General features: G+C 39.1%; 1 protein-coding gene across 15 annotated transcripts in view; it reads right to left on the minus strand.

Annotated features, from left to right (window-relative positions):
- cadpsa (Ca2+-dependent activator protein for secretion a) overlaps positions 1–22,356 on the minus strand; it is a 573,081-nt gene that overhangs the window by 202,520 nt on the left and 348,205 nt on the right. For all 15 annotated transcript variants that reach the window (XM_072582448.1, XM_072582444.1, XM_072582443.1 and 12 more), the window contains exons 10-11: positions 7,097–7,205; positions 2,279–2,491 (exon numbers count right to left, since the gene is read on the minus strand). In XM_072582448.1, coding sequence (XP_072438549.1) covers positions 2,279–2,491; positions 7,097–7,205 — 322 coding nt within the window. The remainder of the gene's footprint in view (positions 1–2,278; positions 2,492–7,096; positions 7,206–22,356) is intronic.

Consider the following 22,356-nt stretch of genomic DNA (forward strand, 5'->3'; position numbering starts at 1 on the left):
TCATTTTAAAGATATGGGCTACAGTGACAGTAATAGCTAAAGACATGTCCTTGTTTGAGGTTCCCAGTTGTGATTGCAGCATATATTCCTTGTCTAGAGTGAGCCCAAACTGCACTTTCAATACAAAATGAGCACAGCCATGCCACCTGCCATATTTTACACTTGTTAATTGAGTGCAACGTGATCCAATTTCTAGGCCATCAGCTCTTCTTCATTAAGGTGCAGTGTCTTCTAATTCACCTTTATTGCAGAAAGTACTGGGTGTGTATACACTAAATACTTTTTCCATGCACAAATGCATACAAGGGGATACCTATCTCTATATTGGTGTTCTTTATTGCTCCATTTTCTGCTTTACAAAAAGTCTGATCTGTTAAATTGTCCCAAATGCACCTCTTCTCACTTCATGAAATTCCAATCTAATAAATAATATTGGAATCCAACACTGAAATGGACAGGATAATTAATAGCTACTTTGCCTCTGTTTTCACTGAAAGGGCTTACAAAGAACATAAAACAATAGAATAAGGAATACGTCTTTTAGCCGTTCAAGGTTGCTCTGCCATTCGCCAGAAGTTGATTGTTTAAATCACGATTTCACCTTCCTGCACTATTATATCTGCATATCCCTTACTATTTGATAGCTTATTACCAACATAAATCTTCTCTTAATTTTAATTACACGGTTCCTTCTCCCAAATCCTTGATTCCCTTCTTCCTCATGTATGCATCAAACAATCCCTATACACATCAATGCCATCTGCTTCAATCACTCCATATGGCAGCAAATTCCACAATCTATAACCATTTTCGGTGAAAGAAAAACCTCCTACATTCTTTCATTAATCTGCTGTGCCTATCTTAATATATATATATATAAATATATGCTTCCAATTATTGATTCACCCACAAGTGGAAACAATTTCTCCACATCCATGCTTTTGAACGGTTTTCAAATGCTAAAGATATCGGATTTCCTTTTAGTGTTCTCTTTTCCAAAGAAAATAAACCAATTTACTCTGTCTTTACTAATAATTTGATCCTCTCAAATGTTAAAAATCCTTGTGAATCTTTGCTGCTGTGCTTCAATATCTTGATTGTATCTGAAGATTTGTTTATTGTCCGAAAGGGTTAGTACTGAGGACTGCCATAAATACCAGCCACTATGACATCCACATATGGACTTGCCAGTAGAATGGCTTGAAATGTTGAATGAGAGAGAGTAATCCTTCTCAGAGATTCTGTAATAGTATCTATCCTGTTAATGTAACCTATAAGTGGTTGCTAACATGCAATAAACTATATCAAGTTAAGGACTTAATAGGGGTAGGAATGGCAATTTAGCCCCCTGAGCCTAACCCGCCATTCAACAAGATCACAGCTGATTTTCCACAGCCTCAATTCCTCTTTTGTATTAACACATCTTGTTGTCAACTCCCTGATATTTAAAAAATGTATCTCCTCGAAGACACTCTTTTGCTTGGAATAGGAAGTGGGTTTCCTCTACCACACTAGATCAAGCAGGTCCTGCTTACATGTAAAGGGGATGGTGGCAGTAAAATGAGCAGCAGCTCATAGAGCACATTGAGTTGGCATGCCTAGGAAACAAAAACCAGAATTTAAGAAGGGCGAAACTCCAAAATCCAGGCGGACCGCACCTCCAGTTGTCCAAACAAACTAGGGAACAAATTGTGGAGACATGAGTATTGATATACAAAATTCAATAGAACACAAGAGTCTGAGAGGCCTCCAGTCGGCAAATGTAACACCTACCTTCAAAAAGGGAGGTAAAACTAAATTAAAGAAAAATAGACCAGCCAGTGCAAGGCAAGACATTGAAATCTTTGCTAAAAAAAATAAGAAAAATCGCCTGATGGATATCTTCTAAAAAGAAAGTGGAGCTCTATCTAAAGTATTTACTGACATTCACATTTGAAAAGCATGAAATGGAGCAATATGTGGTAACTGAGTGACACGAAAAGAAGGTTCAAGTAATCTCTTCCAGAACATTCATGATTATGGGGCATTTCCTCAAAAATTCTCTTTAAGCACCAATAACATCAATCGAATAATTTTCTTGCCCAAAACTTTCAGTTAGAATGTATGTCTCTATAATTATTCAAAAAATACCTGAGGGACATGGGAAGCCCATTCTGTACCACAGTAACATTTAGACAAATGTCATCGCTTTGTGCCCATTAAAGTTTTATTACGAAAAGAACTACAACTAACTGTCATGCAACATGCAGTTTCACAGTAAATATGGTTAATAACTTACAAAACTGTGAGATGGGAGCATCCAACTGGGGCACATTTCCTCCTTTGGCATTAAGTTTTTGGACTTGAGTCGGAGGAATGGGCTTGTGTGATTGACCAGTTGCACGGTACATTGCCTGAACCCAAAGGATACGATCCTGTTCGTCATCGCTGGCAAAGATCACAGTGTCTCCTTCCTTAACTGCATTAAAGAACGCCCTACCACCCTCCAAACCTAGATGGTAGATTATTTAACAATTATAAGAAGAATACACAATGACATTTCTACATGGACGTCATTACAACAGATGTACCATTGAAAAGGTTCATGAAATGGGTTTACATGGCTATTACTACTTAGAGACTCCTGTCGCAAACTGAGTTTTATTCATACACATAAATATTTAACTTATGATAACACTCTTTTTAAAAAAAACTGAGATACTATTTAACATCTAGGAATGGAAATACCGCAGAATCCAATGCACAAAATGCACTGAAATATTTGGGCAATTCTCCATGTTGGAAGTTATAAAAAATTGTGTGAAGCATGCAATATCTACTATGCTTATTTAACAAACTTTAAGTTTGAAATACTTTTTTAAACATTTTTAAGTACCCAAGATGTCTCTGTTATTGTTGCAATCATTTAAGTTTTACACTAATATCTGATTTCTAATACAATAAATATTTCCTTTTTTCCTCAGGCTCTGAATAACATATTTGAAATTAAATCTCTGGTCTTTAAAGTTAGCATTGACTGAACAGTTTGACATCAATGTATGTTTAAAAGGCAACTCAAATCGAGTTTTACCACTGGGACTTGCTCTCAGAGTCATTAGTCAAATAATTTCAACCACACTGTACCCGGCCGGCCACTCCATTCTATTCTTATCCTAGAGTCTGCACAGGATGCTATTGTACCAGCTGATTGTATACATTTTAACAATTCACTATTTAATATTATACAGGATTGCAGACCTTTGAAATGAAACAACAAATCAATAAGAATGTAATGGAGATGTCAGAGTCCAAGAAACAGGGAGGATTTGGTATAGGAATAGGGCAAAAAAACAACTCAGTAGAATTGTTTTGTGGTGTAGGTGCAGGTGTAAATATGTAGTGGCAATATGGCAGAAAGCAAAATGGCATGTATTAGCAAATTAAATAGCACCTTTCCACCTACTTTGGGCAGGAATGCAGTCGACCCATCTACAGGGCTGCCTAAAAGTATATTTAGAGAAGAAAATAGGTGGCTCCAATTTCATAAGTTTTATACTAACCAATTTTACAAAAGGTCAAAAAATCAATTCTTTGGCCATTGCCAATTTACTGTTGTGAATTTGCAATTACTGTACTTCTAGGATTTAAAAAAAAATTTGAATTTTGTCCAAATCAGTCAACCATGGCTCAGTTGGTAGCATCCTTACCACTGAGTCAGAAGGTTGTGGGTCTGTGCCACAATCTAAGTTGACACACCAATACAGTATGGAGAAAATGCTGCACTGTTTAAAGTGCTGACTTTAAACTGAGATCTATCTGCTTTCTCAGGTGGACATTAAAGATCTCATGACATATTTTTAACAAAAGCAGGGGAATTAGCCCTGGTGACCAAGTCAATATTTATCTCTCAATCAACATTATTGAAACAGATTATCTGGTCATTGTTACAATACAGTTCATGAGAGCTTTTTGTGCACAAATTAGTAGCATGTTTCCAACATTACTATAATGACATTTCAAAAAAAAACTTGACTAAGCCAGTGAAATTCCTATCCCGTAAATGAGTCCAAAAAAAGGCTTTATTGGCTGTAAAGTGCTTTAAGATATCTGCTGGTCATAAAAGTTTCCAAAAAGATTTACAAGGATGTTGCTCGGCTTGGAGGGTTTGAACTATAGGGAGAAAGTGAATAGACTGGGGCTATTTTCCCTGGATAGTTGGAGGCTGAGGGGTAACCTTATAGAAGTTTATAAAATCATGAGGGGCATGGATAAGGTGAATAGCCAAGGTCCTTTCTCCAGAGTAGGGCAGTCCAAAACTAGAGGGCACAGGTTTAAGCTGAGGGGGAAAAGATTTAAAAGGGACTTGCGGGGCAACCTTTTCACACAGAGGACAGTGTATGGAATAAACTGCCAGAGGAAATGGTCAAGGCTGATACAATTACAACATTTAAAAGGCATCTGGATGGATATATGAATAGGAAGGGTTTAGAGGACTATGGACCAAATGCTGACAAACTGGACTAGATTAGGTTAGGATATCTGGTCAGCATGAACGAGTTGGACTGTGTAGGGTCTGTTTCAATGCTCTACATCTCTATGACTCTATAAAGTCTTTATCTCCCCAAATAAAACAAAGAAACCTGCAGTTAGTTCATTTTGATATAATTGTGCACAATGAAATGGTGCAACGTTATAATTGAAGTTAACCAGGAATCAGCAACAGTGAGCTTAATCACCCAGCATTGAAAGGTACTGTGTGAGTGAACTAATTAGTTAAATTATAGATGATAAAGAATGAAACCAAAGCTCAGTATGTTCTATAAATGTAGCTTTTGTTATCCAGTTTTAATTTGTAGGGTTTCCTCTCATTTTGATTTGCTACCTTCTCCTTACTATGATTTTCTGCTCTTCGCTATGTCCTGCTTCAGAACATTTAAAAAAAATACTTAGATGAATAATTGAAATGTCAGACCATTCAAGGCTATAGGTGTAATGCAGGTATGTGGGACTAGTGTAAGTAGTGATGTATTTTTGGCAATGCAATTGGCTCAATGGCTTCTTCTGTACTGCATAAATTTATGATTCTGTGATATCACATGTATATCTTTTCTCCCATCTCTCTACCCATTATAAGAATTTACTTATACCATGGTACCACAAATACTTCTGAGCTATTAGCAGGCAATAGTAGAGATTCCCTGAGTAGCTTTAATTTCTCCTACTTATTGTTTGGTTTCTGACATTTTAGTTTCATCTTTTGTCAGCAACATGGCTGAGGCTGTATTAAAACCGTTGATCCTGCCCTGAGCACTACTGGTCTAACGTGCTACACTACAAATTCATAATTTTATTAACACCTAAAATATAATGCATCCATACAGCTGCAACTGAAAAAGAATAATCTCTCTAAGCCTGTAGGTGATCCAACAGTCTTATACTTTCTCAGAGGTCAATCACTTACATTTTTCCAGTACCACTCATTACCTTAATTACAGAAAGGCACCAATTGAATTCTTGAAACAATAATCTTTATGAAAAAGATATATTTTACACTGTAAGTAAAAAGGTGACATCTGAAGTGCAATGACTAAAGTGTGACAAAGAGTAACTCTGGTATTACTAAATGTAACGTGTAGATCCTTTATGACATTGTCAGTTTATTTCTTATAGTGTTGCATACAGTGAGTGAAGACGGAATATAATTTTGAAATTATCTCGAAAGGGCAGGAGATAATGTCAACAGGATATGTAGATATCATTCAATCCGTAATTTAAAGACATATTTGTTTCTTAATAGTACAACATGCTTTGGTTTGACATAACTTATTGTCAAATGTTAAAACTGCTTGCGATTTAAGAAGCAGACTGCTGAAATTCACTACAGGTTGAGAGGCAAAATTGAAAGACTAAAGGACAACAACTGGAGGGAAGGAGGATATAATTAGTATTCACAATTTTACACAATCAATTTTCATTATAAATGTGGGCATGGCAATTTGTAATGGAAAAATTTGACATGGAATTATCATAAATATATGATGGCAAGAGAGATAGTAGAGAAGAAAGTGTGTACATATGTAAGAATTGCATATATTACCAATGAAGGAATTATGAGGTGAGAGATGCAATCTTACAAGAATTTACAGACCTTTTGTCAGCAACTTTTTAAATGTTGATGGGATCAATGCACCTGGTTTAAAATGTCAGTGTTTCACGATTGACAATTTGAATTAGATTTACATTATTATGTGACAATTATAGCTTAAAGTAGCTGTGACAATGTTCAAGTTATGACTGAACTCCAAGCAATAGTTGGTTATAGCTTCTTGCAAGAGATCAGATGTAGTCAAGTGATAGGCTGCATGGAGGACCTTTTAAATGTACTAAAAAAAGATAGTAAGACTGAGAAGTAGTTAGGGGGAAAAAAAAAGAGTTCAAAAGAGGTGAATGAACAAGTCTGACATTTCTGCCACTTAAATTGGGTGTGTAGGTGCCAGTATTGGACTGGAGTGGACAAAGTTAACAATCACACAACACCAGGTTATGGTTCAACTGGTTTAATTGAAAGTACAAGCTTTCAGAGTGCTGCTCCTTTGTCAGATAGCTACCTGATGAAGGAGCAGCATTCTGAAAGCTTGTCCTTTCAAATTAAGCTGCTGTGTGATTTTTAACTTAATTTGGAGAGGAAGGCAAAGGCAAAGACACAGAGCTCAAGCTTAGAAAAGTGAAGAACATGGAATGATGTACCCAGCTGGAGAATGTACAAATGTAAAGTGTGATTACATTTCGATTGTAAATTTTTAATTCAACTTGTGTGATGGAAACACAGACGGAGGGATGTTTCCAACAGAAAACATGACAGTGTGGACTTCTGTTAAGTGGGTTCTACAAAAAGCCATAGTCCATATTGACAGGTCATTGCCAAGGTAGAGAAAACAAACATTACAGTGAGTGGCTGCTGGACATTTGCTGTTACCATCATGAATAAACCTTTTCTAAATTATGGTTATGACAATACAGTCAGGTCAAACCAAAGAAAAGCCACTTGCTTCGCAGTTATTTCATGTTTTATGTTAGTGTTTTCTCTAGATGTCAGTATTGAATTAAAGCGTTTCACCTGGCTGTGGGTCAGTGTAATCCACTGTGTATCCGTCCAGTTGCAGCAGTTCCTGAGGTTCAGCTTTTTTCTCCCTGTAACTGCACATTGCAAATGTATACTGGCTGACCTGAATAAAGAGAAACCATTCAATGTAATTCTGAATTGGCTTTAAAATTGTGAAACTTCATAACAAAGTCTACACATTTGCTGAAAGCTTTGTTTTACAAGCCATTATTGAGACATCTTGTCTACTGCCAGCACATGTTGGGAAATACAAAGCAAATTGGTTGCGATTTTCAAAACAATGGAGACTGGGGAAATTTGCCGTTAATGATGCAGACTTGAAAACGTGTCACTAATTAATTAGTTGCTTCCTTAAAGGTGGCTCAAGGATATATCTTAATTGAAGACAGTAATGCAGGCTGGACTTATCAGAGACGAACATGATATGGCTGCAGAAGATGTGGGCAGGTTTCTTGGTGAGAATTTTGTTTCTGGTTTCACAGCGAGTGATGATGCACACATCCTTGTTAATATTTGAAAAAATCACCATAAGGAGAAGGAATGTATCAAGGCACCAGCCACCTCAAAAGGAGGATAAATCGCCACCCCCAGATGAATTATTATAGGAAGGCCGGGAGGAAATACTGAATGCTCTGAGGATCAATTTCCAAACTTTGCTAGATTTAGACATGGGTCAAAAGAACTGAAGGTCTGAAGGTCTAAATTCACTCGTGGGATGTCAACGTTGCTATTTGGGCCAGCATTTATTGCCCATCCTGAGTTACCCTTGAGAAGATGGTGGTGAGCTGCCTTCTTAAACAGATGCAGTCCATGTGCTGTCAGACTCACAATGCCATTAAGGAGGGAATTCCAGGATTTTGACCCAATGACAATGAAGGAATGGTGGATATATTTCCAAAGCAGAATGGTGAGTGGCTTGGAGGGGAGCTTGCTGGTGGGCAAATTACTGGTGTTCCCACGTGTCTGCTGCCCTTCAGCTTTTAGATGGAAGTGGTCATGGGTTTGCAAGATGCTGTCTTAGGATCTTTGGTGAATTTCTGCAGTATATCTCGTACTTAGTATACACTACTGCTACTCGGCATTGGTGGTGAGGGAGTGGATGTGGTGCCAATCAAACAGGCTGCTTTGTCCTGGATGGTGTCCAGTTTCTTCAGTGTTTTTGGAGTTGCATCCATCCAGGCAAGTGGGGAGTATTGCATTGCACTCCTGACTTGTGCACTGTAGATGGTGGACAAGCTTTGGCGTATTAGGAGGCAAGTTCCTTGCCACAGCACTCCTGGTCTCTGACATGTTCTTGTAGCCACTGTATTTATATGGTGAGTCCATTTGAGTTTCTGGTGAATGGTAACACCTAAGATGTTGATGTTGGGGGAATTCAGCCATAGTAACACCACTGAATTTCAAGGGGCGGTGATTAAATTGTCTCCTATGAGAGATGTTCATTGCCTGCATGTGTGTGGCACAAATGTGACTTACCACTTATCAGCCCAACTCTGGATACTGTCCAGATCTTGCTGCATTTGAACTTGGACTGCTTAAGTATCGGAGGAATCGTAAATGATGCTGAATATTGTGCAATCATCAGCGAACATCCTCACTTCTGGCCTTATGGAGGGAAGGTCGTTGATGAAGCAGTTGAAGGTGTTTGGGTCTACAGCACTAGCCTGAGGAACTCCTGCAGAGATGTCCTGGTGCTGAGATTACTGACCTCCAACAATCACAACCATTTTCCTATGTGCCAGGTATGACTCCAAGCAGTGGATAGTTGCCACCTGATTTCTATTGATTCCAGTTTTGGTAGGGCTCCTTGATGCCACACTTGGTCAAATGTGGCCTTGATGTCAAGGGCTGTCCTCACCTCTGGAATTCAGCTCCTTTATCCAAGCTTGAATCAAGGATATACTGAGATCAGGAGCTAAATGGCTGAACCCAAACTTGGCATCACTGAGCAGGTTATTGCTGAATAGCTTCTGCTTGCCAGCAATGTTGGTGATACGTTTTGTCACATTACTGCTGATTGTGAGGTGGTAAGTGACCAGTTGGATTTGTCCTACTTTGTGTGTTCAGGACATACCTGAGCAATTTTTCACATTGTCAGGGAGATGTCAGTATTTTAACTGGACTAGAACAGCTTGACTAGCTCAGTGGGACTTGAAATATTTTGAAAAGATATATCCTGGTCAATCTGACCTCGCTGGTGGGCAAATTACTGGAATCAATGCCAACAGACAGGATTAATTGTATTTAGAAATACACAACTTAATCAGATAATCAGCATGATTTTGGTAAGTGAGGTCCTGCTTTAGTTGAATCGTTTGTGGAAGCAACAAGGATGATTCTAGAGGAGGTTGTCTGCATTAATTTTGGTGAGGTATTTGACATGGCAGACTGGTCAGAAAACTTAAAGGGATATTGGGGAATATAGTGAGTTGGATCTAAAACTGGCTCAGTGATGAAAAACAAAAGGTATTAGTCAACAGATTTTTTTGGCAATAGAAAACAGTTTCCAGTGGTGTTTCACAGGATCGGTGCTATGTCCTTTGCTGTTTGTGGCATATACTAACATTTTGAACTTAAATGTGGGAAGTGTGATTGGAAAATCTGCATAAACTATAAAAATAGGCTGCGTAGTTGATAGAGAATGGCTGTCAATCTCAGGATGATATCAACAGTATAGCTGAGGGGGCAGAATAGTGGCAAATGGAATTCAATCTAGAAAAAGTGCAAGGTTCTGCATTTGAAGAGAGCAAACAAAATAAGGGAATAAATAGGAGGATATTGCGATGGGTAAAGGAAGTGAAAGATCTTGGAGTTTATGTCCACTGGGCTCTCAAGGTAGCAGGAGAGGTAGATAAAGTGGTAAAGAAGGGATAAAGGTTGTTTTACTTCATTGGGTGATAAATATAAAAGCAGGAATGTAATGTTGGAACTATATGGGATACTGGTTACGCCACAGCTGGAGTTCTTTGTATAGCTGACATTACAGGAAAGATATAACTGGTTCGGGGAGAATACAGAGGAGGTTTGTGTGAATCATGTCAGTGCTTGAATGTTGCAGTTATGAGGCAAAATGATGGGCTTGTCTCTAGTCCCCTGGTAGACAGATCACAGATTTAAAGGGAATGGTAGAAAGCGATGTGAAGAACCATGCTCTCACCGAGATGATGGGGAGGGTTTGCTATTTGCTGCCCATTTTGGTGGTTGAGGCAGCAGCCTCACCTTATTTCAAAGGAACCTGGATCAGCTCCTGGAAACTGCAAGGCAATAGACAAGGTGCTGGTGAGAGGGATTAGAATGTGCAGCTACTTTATTCAGACACAATGTGCTGAATGACATCTTCCTGTGCTGTAACTGTTCTATGGTTCTGAGGTAAACTACAATAAAGAAAACTCTTTTAAGAGTGAAGCTTTGAAAGTGAGGGATCATTACAATATTTCACAGCCATGGTAATGCCGTAAGCTTTTCAAAAAGATTTACATCATGCTGGTAATGGCTCTGCTAGCTCAGACATGTGATAGTTGGTATCAATTTTACCTGGTTTGTTTGGGGGCATGACCTTACCTTGTAGAATAACTTATTTAATTCATGAAATCTTTTTATAAATGAACCTCAGGTTCAAGAGAAATGGAGGAATAACAGGCAAAAGGAGGAGGTGGGAGAAATATCTTATGAATGGCATGGCATGAATATAAGAAAACTCATGCCCTCAATGAGAAAGTGAGCTAATGTTGTTCTTGGAGAAGCAGAATTGGAAAAAAAATCAAGAATTTATCTTAACAGCCACGTTATAAATTCTCCTAAATATTAACCACTATCAGATACTGCATATATGTAATTTATACAAAATAAATACAGTAGGATGCTGCATATCAAAACAAAAACAATATTGAGTAAATGCTACATTTCCTGTCTTATTCTGAAATAATGTATAAGTATACCCATGTTTTGGAAACGTCTAATGGAGCAGAAACCATAAGAATGCAGAACTGCTCACCTTGTGAATTCATTTGAGGAATACACTTCTTAGGAGCCTGAACTAACCTATGCTATTGTACTAGCCTATAGTTGTACTAATGTTCATGCACCCTATCATTCAGATCAGAAAATGCTAGGACTGACATCCTGTCATAAACAATGTGAGTTGACCGTCTTGGTGCCAGTCATGTTTAACAATTCTTAAATCTCAGTCATCAGAGCAATTGTTGTCAGAACTGCTGTAAACGGCAGCTCTCACTCCTCTTAGTTTGCTTCTGGATAACATGCTGAATTCAATGTCACGTTCTTGATGCAAGTCACTGAGCCACAGGGTCTCTTTCAGGCTCTGTGAGCCTCAATATGCCTTCAGGACACCATCAGATTGCATCAGGCCCCAGACAGCATTTGGCGATGAAGTTTTGAATTGTTTGAAAGGAAAAGCTGTTGTAAAGCAAAGGATTCTCCAGGCTTCAGGCTGGGTGTTTACACAGTGTCAACTATTTGAAGCTTTCAAAGGTATGGAGACTAACTATAACTCCAAATTAGGTCCTTTGGATTACCTCATTCCATACGTATGCCATGTTAAGCTCTACAGCCTCAATGACTACAACTAACTCAGTCAATAGTGTCTCAACACTATAATTGCCTCCCACTCTACATCACAGCCTCTAAATAATTTGTGAACAGCTGAAGCTCTTAATTAGACATTTTAGCAAAAAGGGAGAAGCAATTTCTAACGATAGCCTGCATCAGAATTTTTGGGGACTTCTTTTCCTAATAATTTACAAGGACATCTAAATAGGGTCCTGTGGTGCTAGCAGCAATTGTCATGTACATGTCACATGTCTAACAAATAATCACTGCAATTTTGAATTGTTTGAAATTGGCTGTGCGTCTGTACTGATTTATTGGTTAAAGAAATAGATGGTAATACATCTCATTGGCATTTTCCCATTTTCAGGACAACTCTTTCTTGGAGATGGCTGGGTTTCAGCAAGATGACAATTTGGTTGCAAGTTAGCAGATACGTAAAGGTTCTCCCACGATGAGGACATCTGTTGTCAGCTGGTAGAGGTGGCAGTAGATTGCCCCTACATGCAGCTGCGCTCTGTCTTTCTCTCACTGCTTTCCCTTCGTGGTTTCTCTCATTGGTTGGAGGTTCTTGATGGTATGTTTGATGACATATCACCATTTTGGTCATCATTGGGCATCTGCTTCCAATGTGTTGATGTTAATAGGTTAAAGATTCATGGATGACTGCAGATTGTCTCTGAAACATTTCCTTTGGTTCCTGTATGCACAAGGCTCCATGTCAGAGTTCTGAATACATGACCTGTTCAGGTATTCTTGAGTTAGGCATTCCTTTCATACTTCTGTAACAACCTTCAAACATATGCCCTCTAATGACTACTTGGATATATTTTCTCTGTTTACCTGATTTAAAACCCTTTTTCATTCTGAACATCTCTTTTGTATCTCTTCTTAATTGTCATCAATCACAGTGATCAAAAGAAAACTGGAGACTTCCAAGCTTTTTCACTGGAGCAATTCCTCCTATCAGTCACTTACTTTTCATCTACCAATAAGAACATTCTAAAAATGTGACTTTAAAATATTTCTTATGTCAGAGTGATTGACAGGGTAAGCAACTAACTCTGACATTGCATGAAATCTAGAGGAAAGAATGAACATGTAATTATTTGTGCCTTTCATGATCTTAGTATTTCCCTAAAGTGGTTCCTCATCAATGAAATACATTTAAAGCACAATTATTCTTGTCATGTGGGAAAACACTGCAGCTAGTTTGTACACAGCAACATTCAAATAGGAGTGGGATGTACAACGAGGTAATTTAGTTTTAATGATGCAGATTGAAGGATAAATGTTAGCCAAAACACTAAGTGAATTATCTGACTCTGTCAAATAATATTGTGGTATCCTCTTCATCCACCTGAGAGGAAAAAATGAGCTTCATTTATTATCTCATCAAAAAAGTGGCACCTCTGTCAGTACAGTGCTCCAGCCATCCTGCACAGAATTGCCAGCCTAGGTTATGTGCTCACATTCTTTAAGCAGCGACAGTACTAACATTATGTCAAGGCTGACACCAGTAACTAAACACCTTGTCAGTACTTTGTTTTATGGAATGGTACTGTTTAAATTTATTCTACAAATATTAAAAAGATTGTGATTCCCAAAATGGTTCAGTAGGAAAGTATATCAAATAGCATTGTAAAGTGATATCGATTGGGAGTGCTTCAGATTTGGTCCCTTGTATATGTTGAGCTATTTATCTCAGGGGTGGTGGCAAGGAAGTCATAGGGATCATGGGAATTGGACAATAACATGAAAAGTATGCAAAACTACTATGGAAAATAACTGAAAATGTGTTGCTGGAAAAGTGCAGCAGGTCAGGCAGCATCCAAGGAACAGGAGAATCGACGTTTCGGGTATCTGCAGTCCTCACTTTCTCCTACAATGGAAAATAGTCAGGAATCAATGAGGGTATCACAGGAGTCTGCAGAGGTATATAGACAGGTTAAGGGAGTGGGAAAAACTTGGCAGATGGAATATAATTTGGGAAAATGTGAGGCTATCTACTTTGGCAGGAAAAATAGAGGGGCTGAATATTATTTAAATGGAGAAAGATTGCAAAAAGCTACACAAAGAATGATTAGGGAGTCCAAATGCATAAATCACAAAAAGCTTGCACAGAGGTTCTGCAGATAAGTGGGGAAGGAAAATAGGAGGGGGTGGAATATAAACACAAGGAGGCTTTACTGAAACTATACAAGATACTAGTTAGACCACCTGGGGGTGTTGTGTAAAGGTTTGGTTTCCTGAACGAAGGAAAGTACACTGGCATTGGAGGCAGTCCAGAGAAGGTTCACTGGGTTGATCTCGGATATGGAAGGATTTACTCATGAAGAGAGTTTCAGTAGGTTGGTCCTCATTGTAGTTTCGAAGAAACATACTGAGGGGGGGTGGGGGGTAGGAGGGGGGGGGGGGGGCTTGACAGAGTAGATGTGTAAGGTTATTTCCTCTATACTTACACAACATTAATCCCATCAAAGGGACTGGAACAGTCCTCTGTACTGCAAGTAACCATATCAACAAAGTGCATGCTATTCTTAATATCAGAGGGCTGCGGGAAGGTAAATTTCCCAGTTAAATGGGAAAATGGTTTTGGGCTTCCGCCGTAGGTCTTGGAATATATTTCCCATGGTGGGGGTGGGGATGGGGGCGGGGGGAATACTGTATAATTCTACTGTAGCAGGCCGAATGGAGGCAGTTATTTTGGAGATAAATATTCAATAATGGTCATAATTCATGTTCCTTTTGTTTATTATTTTATATAGAGATCTTGCTCTTGTTTGTCCATTTTTGACTCATACCAAGCATGAATTTCATTCCCTCGAAAACAATGCCCCCTAATTTCAGCTTTAAAAATGTCTTCAAAATTTGACCTATACATGAATGTATACGGTAGTTCCTGCAAGTTTTCCAAGTTTTATGTGGTGGAAGATTCCTTCTCATTTGCAAAGACCATATATTATCTGTATGTTGATAGCTATGCAGCTCCCTATGCTTGCTAATCTGTTCACCAATGTACCATTCAAAGAAGCTATATACATATGCACTTCAGCACTATATCATTGTGATCTACACCCACCATCATTGTGTGAATCAGTAATTGTCGAACTTACGAACTCATACTGCTGTGTCCATTTTGACAACAGCATGTACACCCAAATAGATTATGTTGATATGGGATCCCCACTAGGTCCAGCTCCAGATTTCAAGAAAATGTATTATCAATGGAGTGATCATAACTTTCTACCCCTTTCATATTTTTAAAATGCAGATATGTTTATGATCTGTTGGATTACTTAATGGGCTCCAATCTGTTCATTTGAGTCAAATTTATATTTCAAATGGAAAAGACAAATGCGGTCCCTTTCCTCGCTGGCCTCATTGAGAAATCTGTGGAAGGTTCCTGAAGCCTACCTTCACTGGTCAGTAAATGCATTGACACTCATACAGTTCCACGCACTAAAAGACTGGCCTCTAGGCGACCTCAAAGAGGATCCGAAAACATTTGTTCACCATAAAAACTTAATGTTAAAATAAGGTGCCTCAAATTCATTCTATGGGATTGTGGTTACCCTGATCAGATTACTTTTTTCACTGCTCAAATGAGTAATGTGTTGCACGAATTTCACGATATGTGCGATGCCAGGTAACTAGGCTATATGTCCAAGAGACTCATGGAGTGTTATCAAGGAACATGCTCACAATAAGTACTGACTGTACCCATCCAACCCATGTTTGTAAAATACACAACACAGTGTCTAAAAGTAGGTATGATTCTGCAACTGGACATTTGCTGGATAATACTGAATGTGTTAGGAATTACACTGACAATGCGTGCACTGGAAGCTCTACATATGTACAGGATCTTGTTTTTTTTACATTGACGAAGAGCAAGTAGAGACACTGCACCTGTTTTAACTCAACAAGATTGGTGATGATCATTAAATGGATAAGTTCTTAGGGCAATGCCCTGACCAGAGTCAACATGCCTGGTTTAACATTTAAAACAATGCTTAATCAACCTGTTTGGACACGTCATTTTCACACCTCTGGGATAAGTGAGACTTGAACCATCAGATTTCGTCCCAGATGAAGGGGCATTACCAGTGTGCCACAAGACCCTCTAAGTCCTCATTCTCTGACTCAGAAGCAAACCTGAGCCACACCATTGAAAGTGCTAAATCTGAAACACAACACCACCAGTGCACCTATACTTCACCATCTACCATGGTGGGATCTGAACCCATGTCCCTACAGCATTATCCTTTATACTTGGATTACAAGTCCAGTTACAATACCACTACTCTGCTGTATTCCACCATTTGAACATATGAACCTATCACACTAGCTAATGCTGTTGGATGCTATGAGGTATGTTGATGTGCTGAATAATTGTGATTGAAGGCATTGTGTAATCGCTGTACTCCTAATTAATGCAGCAGCCCATTAGAGGGCCTCACATTCCAGCCATTAAGTCCACCCCCTTTAAAAATGTTACTTACTCCTCCCACTTTGGGTGCTGCTTTGCTGATATTAAACCTCCAATGTGCAGTTAATTTGTGGATCAATGTGAAAGCTTTAAACTTTGAGTTCACTGATGTGATTTGCAGGTTCCCTCTGTGATCCTAAATATTAACCCTAATCTTCACTTGTACTGCATTGTGATCCCTGTTTCCCAGAGGACCCTTTGCGCGCTCTCTGATGATAATATACAAAGGCTAATCAAAACAATGTCCCCATTTTACCCTGGAGCCCTGACTATCAAGGTCACAATACCCTTGCTAGTCCCAATACACTCCCCATTTTAAATGACCATGACTTTCCCTGAACCCCTCCACTTTGAGAATATCCAGTGCTCCCCGCCCCCTTTCTTACTGGGTCCCACTCCACTCCACTATACTCAATTGTCCCCTCCATCTGTAAACATTCCCTCAGCTAGCCAGTACAACTTTGATGCCATGGACAGATACTAGAAACATCACTGTGTATATATAGTCTAGCCTCATACAGGAAATCTATTTTAATAGGTCAGGTATCGTAACATATTGTACCCAAAACAACTGCAACAGAGCAGTAGTTTTCAGAAAAGTAATAAAAACACCAGTGCCATGAATAGTTTTCTCTAACTTCATTTCATAGGACATATAAAGGAAAAAATAAAAATCCCAAATCAACGGGAAAGTTCTTAAACATCATCAAAAAGGTGTAAAATGTCTTCCTCCTGTCTACCAATGAAGATGACACTGAAGGTAAAATGTTGCAACTGCTACACTGTACAATTAAATCAGTGTATCAAAATGTACTTTATAAAGTATGCCAAGTTATGGAGGACAAGCTGACACACTTTCCCAACAAAGGACTGAAAATGCATTTCTTGGCAAAAATTTTATTTTTCAAGTGGGAAATTCTTTAATCATGTCATTCTGCAGAGCTAAGACTAATTATATTTTGATCAATGACACACTGAACATGTTTGGTTATATTAGTAACTACACAAAATAATTTATAGATAATGGAAATTAAGACGCAGTGCATAAGAATCTAAACAAGAAGATTAATTGTTTGTTTTATTAGATTATGGATGAGACAAACACCTTTAATGTTAGCATCTTTTATGTGTATGCAAAGCATTATGAGACCTGTACCGAGTATAAGGAGAGGTTGCCAGTATGTTTTGACCATATTAATTCAGTGCTACCACCTACTGTTCATTATACACTGTTACAAATAACAGCTTACTGATTGGGCACTTAATTCGCTTTTAGTCTTCTGACTTTTTCACAATTAAAGCATTTGTTCAAACCCGGATGCTGGTTGTGCCAGGATGGTGGGAAGGGAGGAAAATGGAGATCGTTGACATTTTTGTTTTCTTACATGGTGAATGTCAATTGGAAATGGAAATAATCAGATTCTGTAGCAATACTAATAACAATTGGTATTTATATTGCACAGAAAATCACAACAATGTGCTGTATGGAGATGTAAGCAAGGTGGACATTGTACTTAAAATGGATTGGATTAATTATATGGAGTGACAAAAAAGGGTTGGTAAAAGAGCTGGGTGCTAAGAAATCATTTGTAAATGTAGAAGCAGGCAAAGAGAGAGGATATTACAAAGGACATCCAGGCTGAGGGACAGATGAAGCAACAGTGAAACACAATGTGGTAAGATTCAGAAGAAGTCTAGAATACAAGAATGAAGAGGTGGGGTGGGATTGTGATTAGGTTTGGTGAAGATAGATAGGAAGGGATGGAAGGATTTAAACAGGGAGGGATGAGAATTTTAAGTATTTTGGCTGACAATCAGGGATCAATGTATGTCAATGAGTGTGATGTGTGAAAGGGACTTGAAAGGGAGCTTTGGATGAGTCAAAATTTTCAGAGACTGAGAGACTGGTCAGGAAAGTGTTCAGGAAATTCTGGCTTGTGCCGACAATGTTAAGAAGAGTTTAGAAGCAAATGGCCTGAGGTAGGGAAAATAGATGCTTTAGCCCCTTATGTTATCTTTGTCGTCCACTTCTGAACTTTTGAATTCTCTCTTTAAATGCTGTGTGCAGTAAGGGTAAATATGAACAGGTTGCATTGTTTTGTAGAAATATTCATGACTGTTAAGATAGTACTATTATAAATACTTTCTCCAACTTAAGAAAGATAATTAAAAATGTCTCACATTTTATGCTATCCCCTCAGCTGAACAAAGAAATGATAACTGGGAGAAAAAGCTTGATCTTTTCAACTCCTGAGATGCAAACTCGGAGAAATGGAACAGCTCACGTGCTCTATTAATTTTAAAATTGCATTTTATTCACTGTCATTCTGAAATTAAACATTGTAACAAAATTCTATGAGAATTGCAGTAACTCAGAAGGTGATGAATGTGTCATGTTTGAGATCAGTTTGTTCAGGAACCTAGGTTTCACAGGAAATAATTCCCTGATAAAAAAACTATCCTTTTCAAGTATGCTGTATAATGTAGTAATTTCCTTGTCACAGCTTTCTGGGAATTACAGATCAACTTGGTGGCTTGGAGACAGTTTTTTTTTCTGTATTTCTTGAAATTTTATTGCGGAGGTTAGCCTTCATCTCGGATTATCTGACCTGACGAGTGTTTAAGATTCTGAATCAAGGTGTCGGTCACAAAACGAATATTCTGTGTAACTTTGTTATTATTTGTGATTCTACATAGCAGACATTAGTTCCAGCACTTGTATACATTTAAATGAATGGAGTTTATCTCTGGAAATTGGCAAACACAAAAAGCAAAGTTAGTCCACTAGCAGTGGTTCATACTGTTAATTAATATTAATGGATTCATAGTGGCTAATTTCTGGAAAGCACTGCCTGTGGTGTGGTGGTGGGTAGTTCAATCAATGCATTCAAAAAAAGGATTGGATTGTTGTCAGAAAATAGCAAATGAACATATGAACTCTCTTGTGTAAAATAGGGCTCCTTGGATTTGTTCCGCATTCAAAGAGATCTTAGGTGATCCGATTAACCCACATTCCTGCCTAACACTTATCCCTCACTTATCAAAACATTTATATTTTCCCCACCTTAAAAAGTATCAAAGGTTTAACTTCTGCCATCTGAGGAAGCGAGTATCAAATTCTCATGACCCTTTTGTGAAAAAATTCTCCAAATCTCTGCTTTAAATGGGTGATCCCTTATTTTTAAACAGCGGCCTTAGTTCTGGATTCTCCCATCTTCAAATTTTTCACTCTTTATTAGTATTTCTTTGCTTTATAAAAAGTATTCTGTCCAATTAAGAAAGGTTTGTTTTATTCCTAAGGCCATTCATTAGAATTTTTCTTTCTTGTTGGAATTTATAAATTCTGAACTGTGCACTTCAACATCAGTCACTGCATACTTCTGTTGTGTGAGTTAAAATCATTTATACACATGGCGGACAAGAGTGATCACAAAATGGATCACTGCAGGATGCATCTTAGAGTTACAGAGTCCTACAGCACGGAGACAGGTCCTTTGGCCCAAACTGGTCCATGCCGACTAAAATGTCCATCCACGCTATCCCAACTTCCCTGCACTTTAAATGTTATTAGTGTACTCACCTCAACGACTTCTGCTGGCAGTTCATTTCATATGTGTACTACCCTCTTGTGTAAAATAAGTTGCCCCTCAGGTTCCCTTTATTCTTTCCCCTCTAACTTTAAAGTGATGCCCTCTAGTCCTTGATTCCCTAATCCCGGGGAAAATAGATTGAATGCATTCACCCTATCCATGCCTCTCATGATCTTATGCACTTCCATAAGGACCCCCTCTATCTCCTACACTCTAAAGAAAAAAAGTTCTAGCTTGTTCAACCTCTCCCAAGTCAATGATATAGATAATAAAAGGTAATGAGCCTAGCACTGACCCCTGAGGCTCTCCACTAGTCACAGGCCTCCAGTCTGACAAGCATCCTTCCACTATTACCCTCTGCTTCCTACCATCAAGTCAGTTTTGTATCCCATTTGCCAGCTTGCCCTGGACTCCATGCAATCTAACCTACCATATGGAACCTTATCAAAGGCCTTACTGAAATCCATATAGACTACATCTACTGCCCTGTCCTCAAACCTTCCTGGTCATTTCATCAAAGAATTCTAACAAATTTGTGAGGCATGATCCCCCATTCTCAAAGCCATGCTGACTACTCCCAATCAAACCCTGTCTTTCGAAATGCATGTATATCTTATCCCTTAGGATCTTCTCAAGTAAATTACCCACCACAGATGTTAAACTTACTTGGCTATAGTTCCTGGGCTTTTCTTTGCAGCCCTTCTTGAATAATGACACAACATTCGCTATCGTCCAGTCTTCTGGGATCTTGCCTGTGGCTAACAATGATGCAAAAACATTAGCCAGGGCCCCCTCAATTTATTTTCTAGTTCCTTGCAGTGTTCTTGGATATATCTGGTCAGGACCAGGAGATTTATCCAATTTCATACATTCTAATACATCCAACACCTCATCTACTGTGATATGGACTGTCCCCAGGATATCACCATTAACTTCCCCACGTTCCCAAGTCCTCATGTCTTGCTTCACGGTAAACACCGAAGAAATATTTACTGAAAACCTCGCTCATCTCCTGCGGTCCTACACATACATGTCCACTTTGGTCCTCAATGGACCCTATTCTCTCTCTCGAGTTATTAGTTTTCTTTTCACATACTTAACAAACCTCTTTGGATTCACCCTAATCTTCTCAGCCAAGGCTATCCAGTGTCCCCTTTTCACCCTCCTGATTTCCTCATTCAGTAAACTTCTGTATTCCCTGGGAGTCCCTTGATCCTAAATTCTTGTACCTAAGCCACACCTTTTTTTTTCCTGGTCAAAGCCTCAATATCTCTTATCATCCAGGGTTCCCTATTCCTGCCAACCTTGTTCTTCACGCTCACAGGAATATATTGATGTTGAACGCCTGCTATCTCACTTTTAAAGGGCTCCCATTTGCCAGAGGCCCCTTTGCCTACAAACAAACTGCTCCAATCAACTCCTGCAAGACCTGTCTAACTCCATCAAAATTCACCTTGCCCCAGTTGAGCCTGTGGACCAGTTTTGTCCCTCTCCGTAACTACTTTAAAAAGAATAGAACTATGGTCACTTGTCTCACAGTGCTCCCCGACTGTCACCTCAATCACCTGTCCTGTTCTATTTCTCAAGAGTAGGTTGAATTTTGCCCCTTCCCCAAAAGGATCCTCTATATACTGCTGAGGCCACTTTCCTAAATGCACTTAACATATTCCACCCCGTCTAAGTCCTTAACGCTCTGGCAGTCCCAGTCTATGTTAGGAAAAGTAGAATCCCCTACCATGACTATCCTATTGCTCCTGCAAGTCTCCCCAATCTCTCTGCATATTTGTTCCTCCAATTCCCATTGATGATTTTGGGGCCTATAGTACAACCCCAATAACATCACCATCCCCTTTATTTCTTAGCTCCACCCACAAAACCTCACCAGATAATCTTTCAGTTATTTCATCTCTGTCTACTGCTGTGATACTCGCCTTAATCAAAAATGCAGCTCCCCCTCCCCTCCTTCCATCATCTCTGTTCTGCCTAAAGCACCTGTACCCTGGCACATTAAGCTGCCAGTCCTATCTCTCCGGTGTCATGTTTCTGTAATGGCTATAATATTCCAGTCCCATGTACCTATCTATGCCCTGAGTTCATCAGCCTTATCTGTCAGCTCTCTTGCATTGAAATACATGCAATTTAATTCAACAGGCATTTCTTGCTTCCTGTCGTGTTCCAGCCTGACCTGCCTCTTCAACTTACTATTTCTGGTTACTGTAGCTCCTTTGAGCCTCGCACTTGCCTCCCCGCTGTTGAGGATCCCAGCCCCCTGCCAATCTCTAGTTAAACCCTCCCATGCAGTCGAGCAGACTTGGCCACCAAGATATTGGTCGCCCTCTAGTTCAGGTGCAACCCATCCCTATTGAACAGCTCACCTCTGTCCCAGAAAAGATCCCAGTGATCTAAAATTTTTAATCCCTGCCCTTTGCACCAATCCTTTGGTCGCACATTCATCTACCATATCCTCCTGGCCTTACCCTCACTAGCATGTGGCACTGGAAGTAATCTGGAGATTATTACCGAGGTGCGGGTTTTTAACATTTTTCCTAGCTGCCTATAATCACTCTGCAGGACCTCGTCCCATTCCTACCTATGTCATTTGTACC

This window comes from Chiloscyllium punctatum, chromosome 12 (assembly GCF_047496795.1).
Source record: "Chiloscyllium punctatum isolate Juve2018m chromosome 12, sChiPun1.3, whole genome shotgun sequence".
Classification (NCBI taxonomy): domain Eukaryota; kingdom Metazoa; phylum Chordata; class Chondrichthyes; order Orectolobiformes; family Hemiscylliidae; genus Chiloscyllium; species Chiloscyllium punctatum.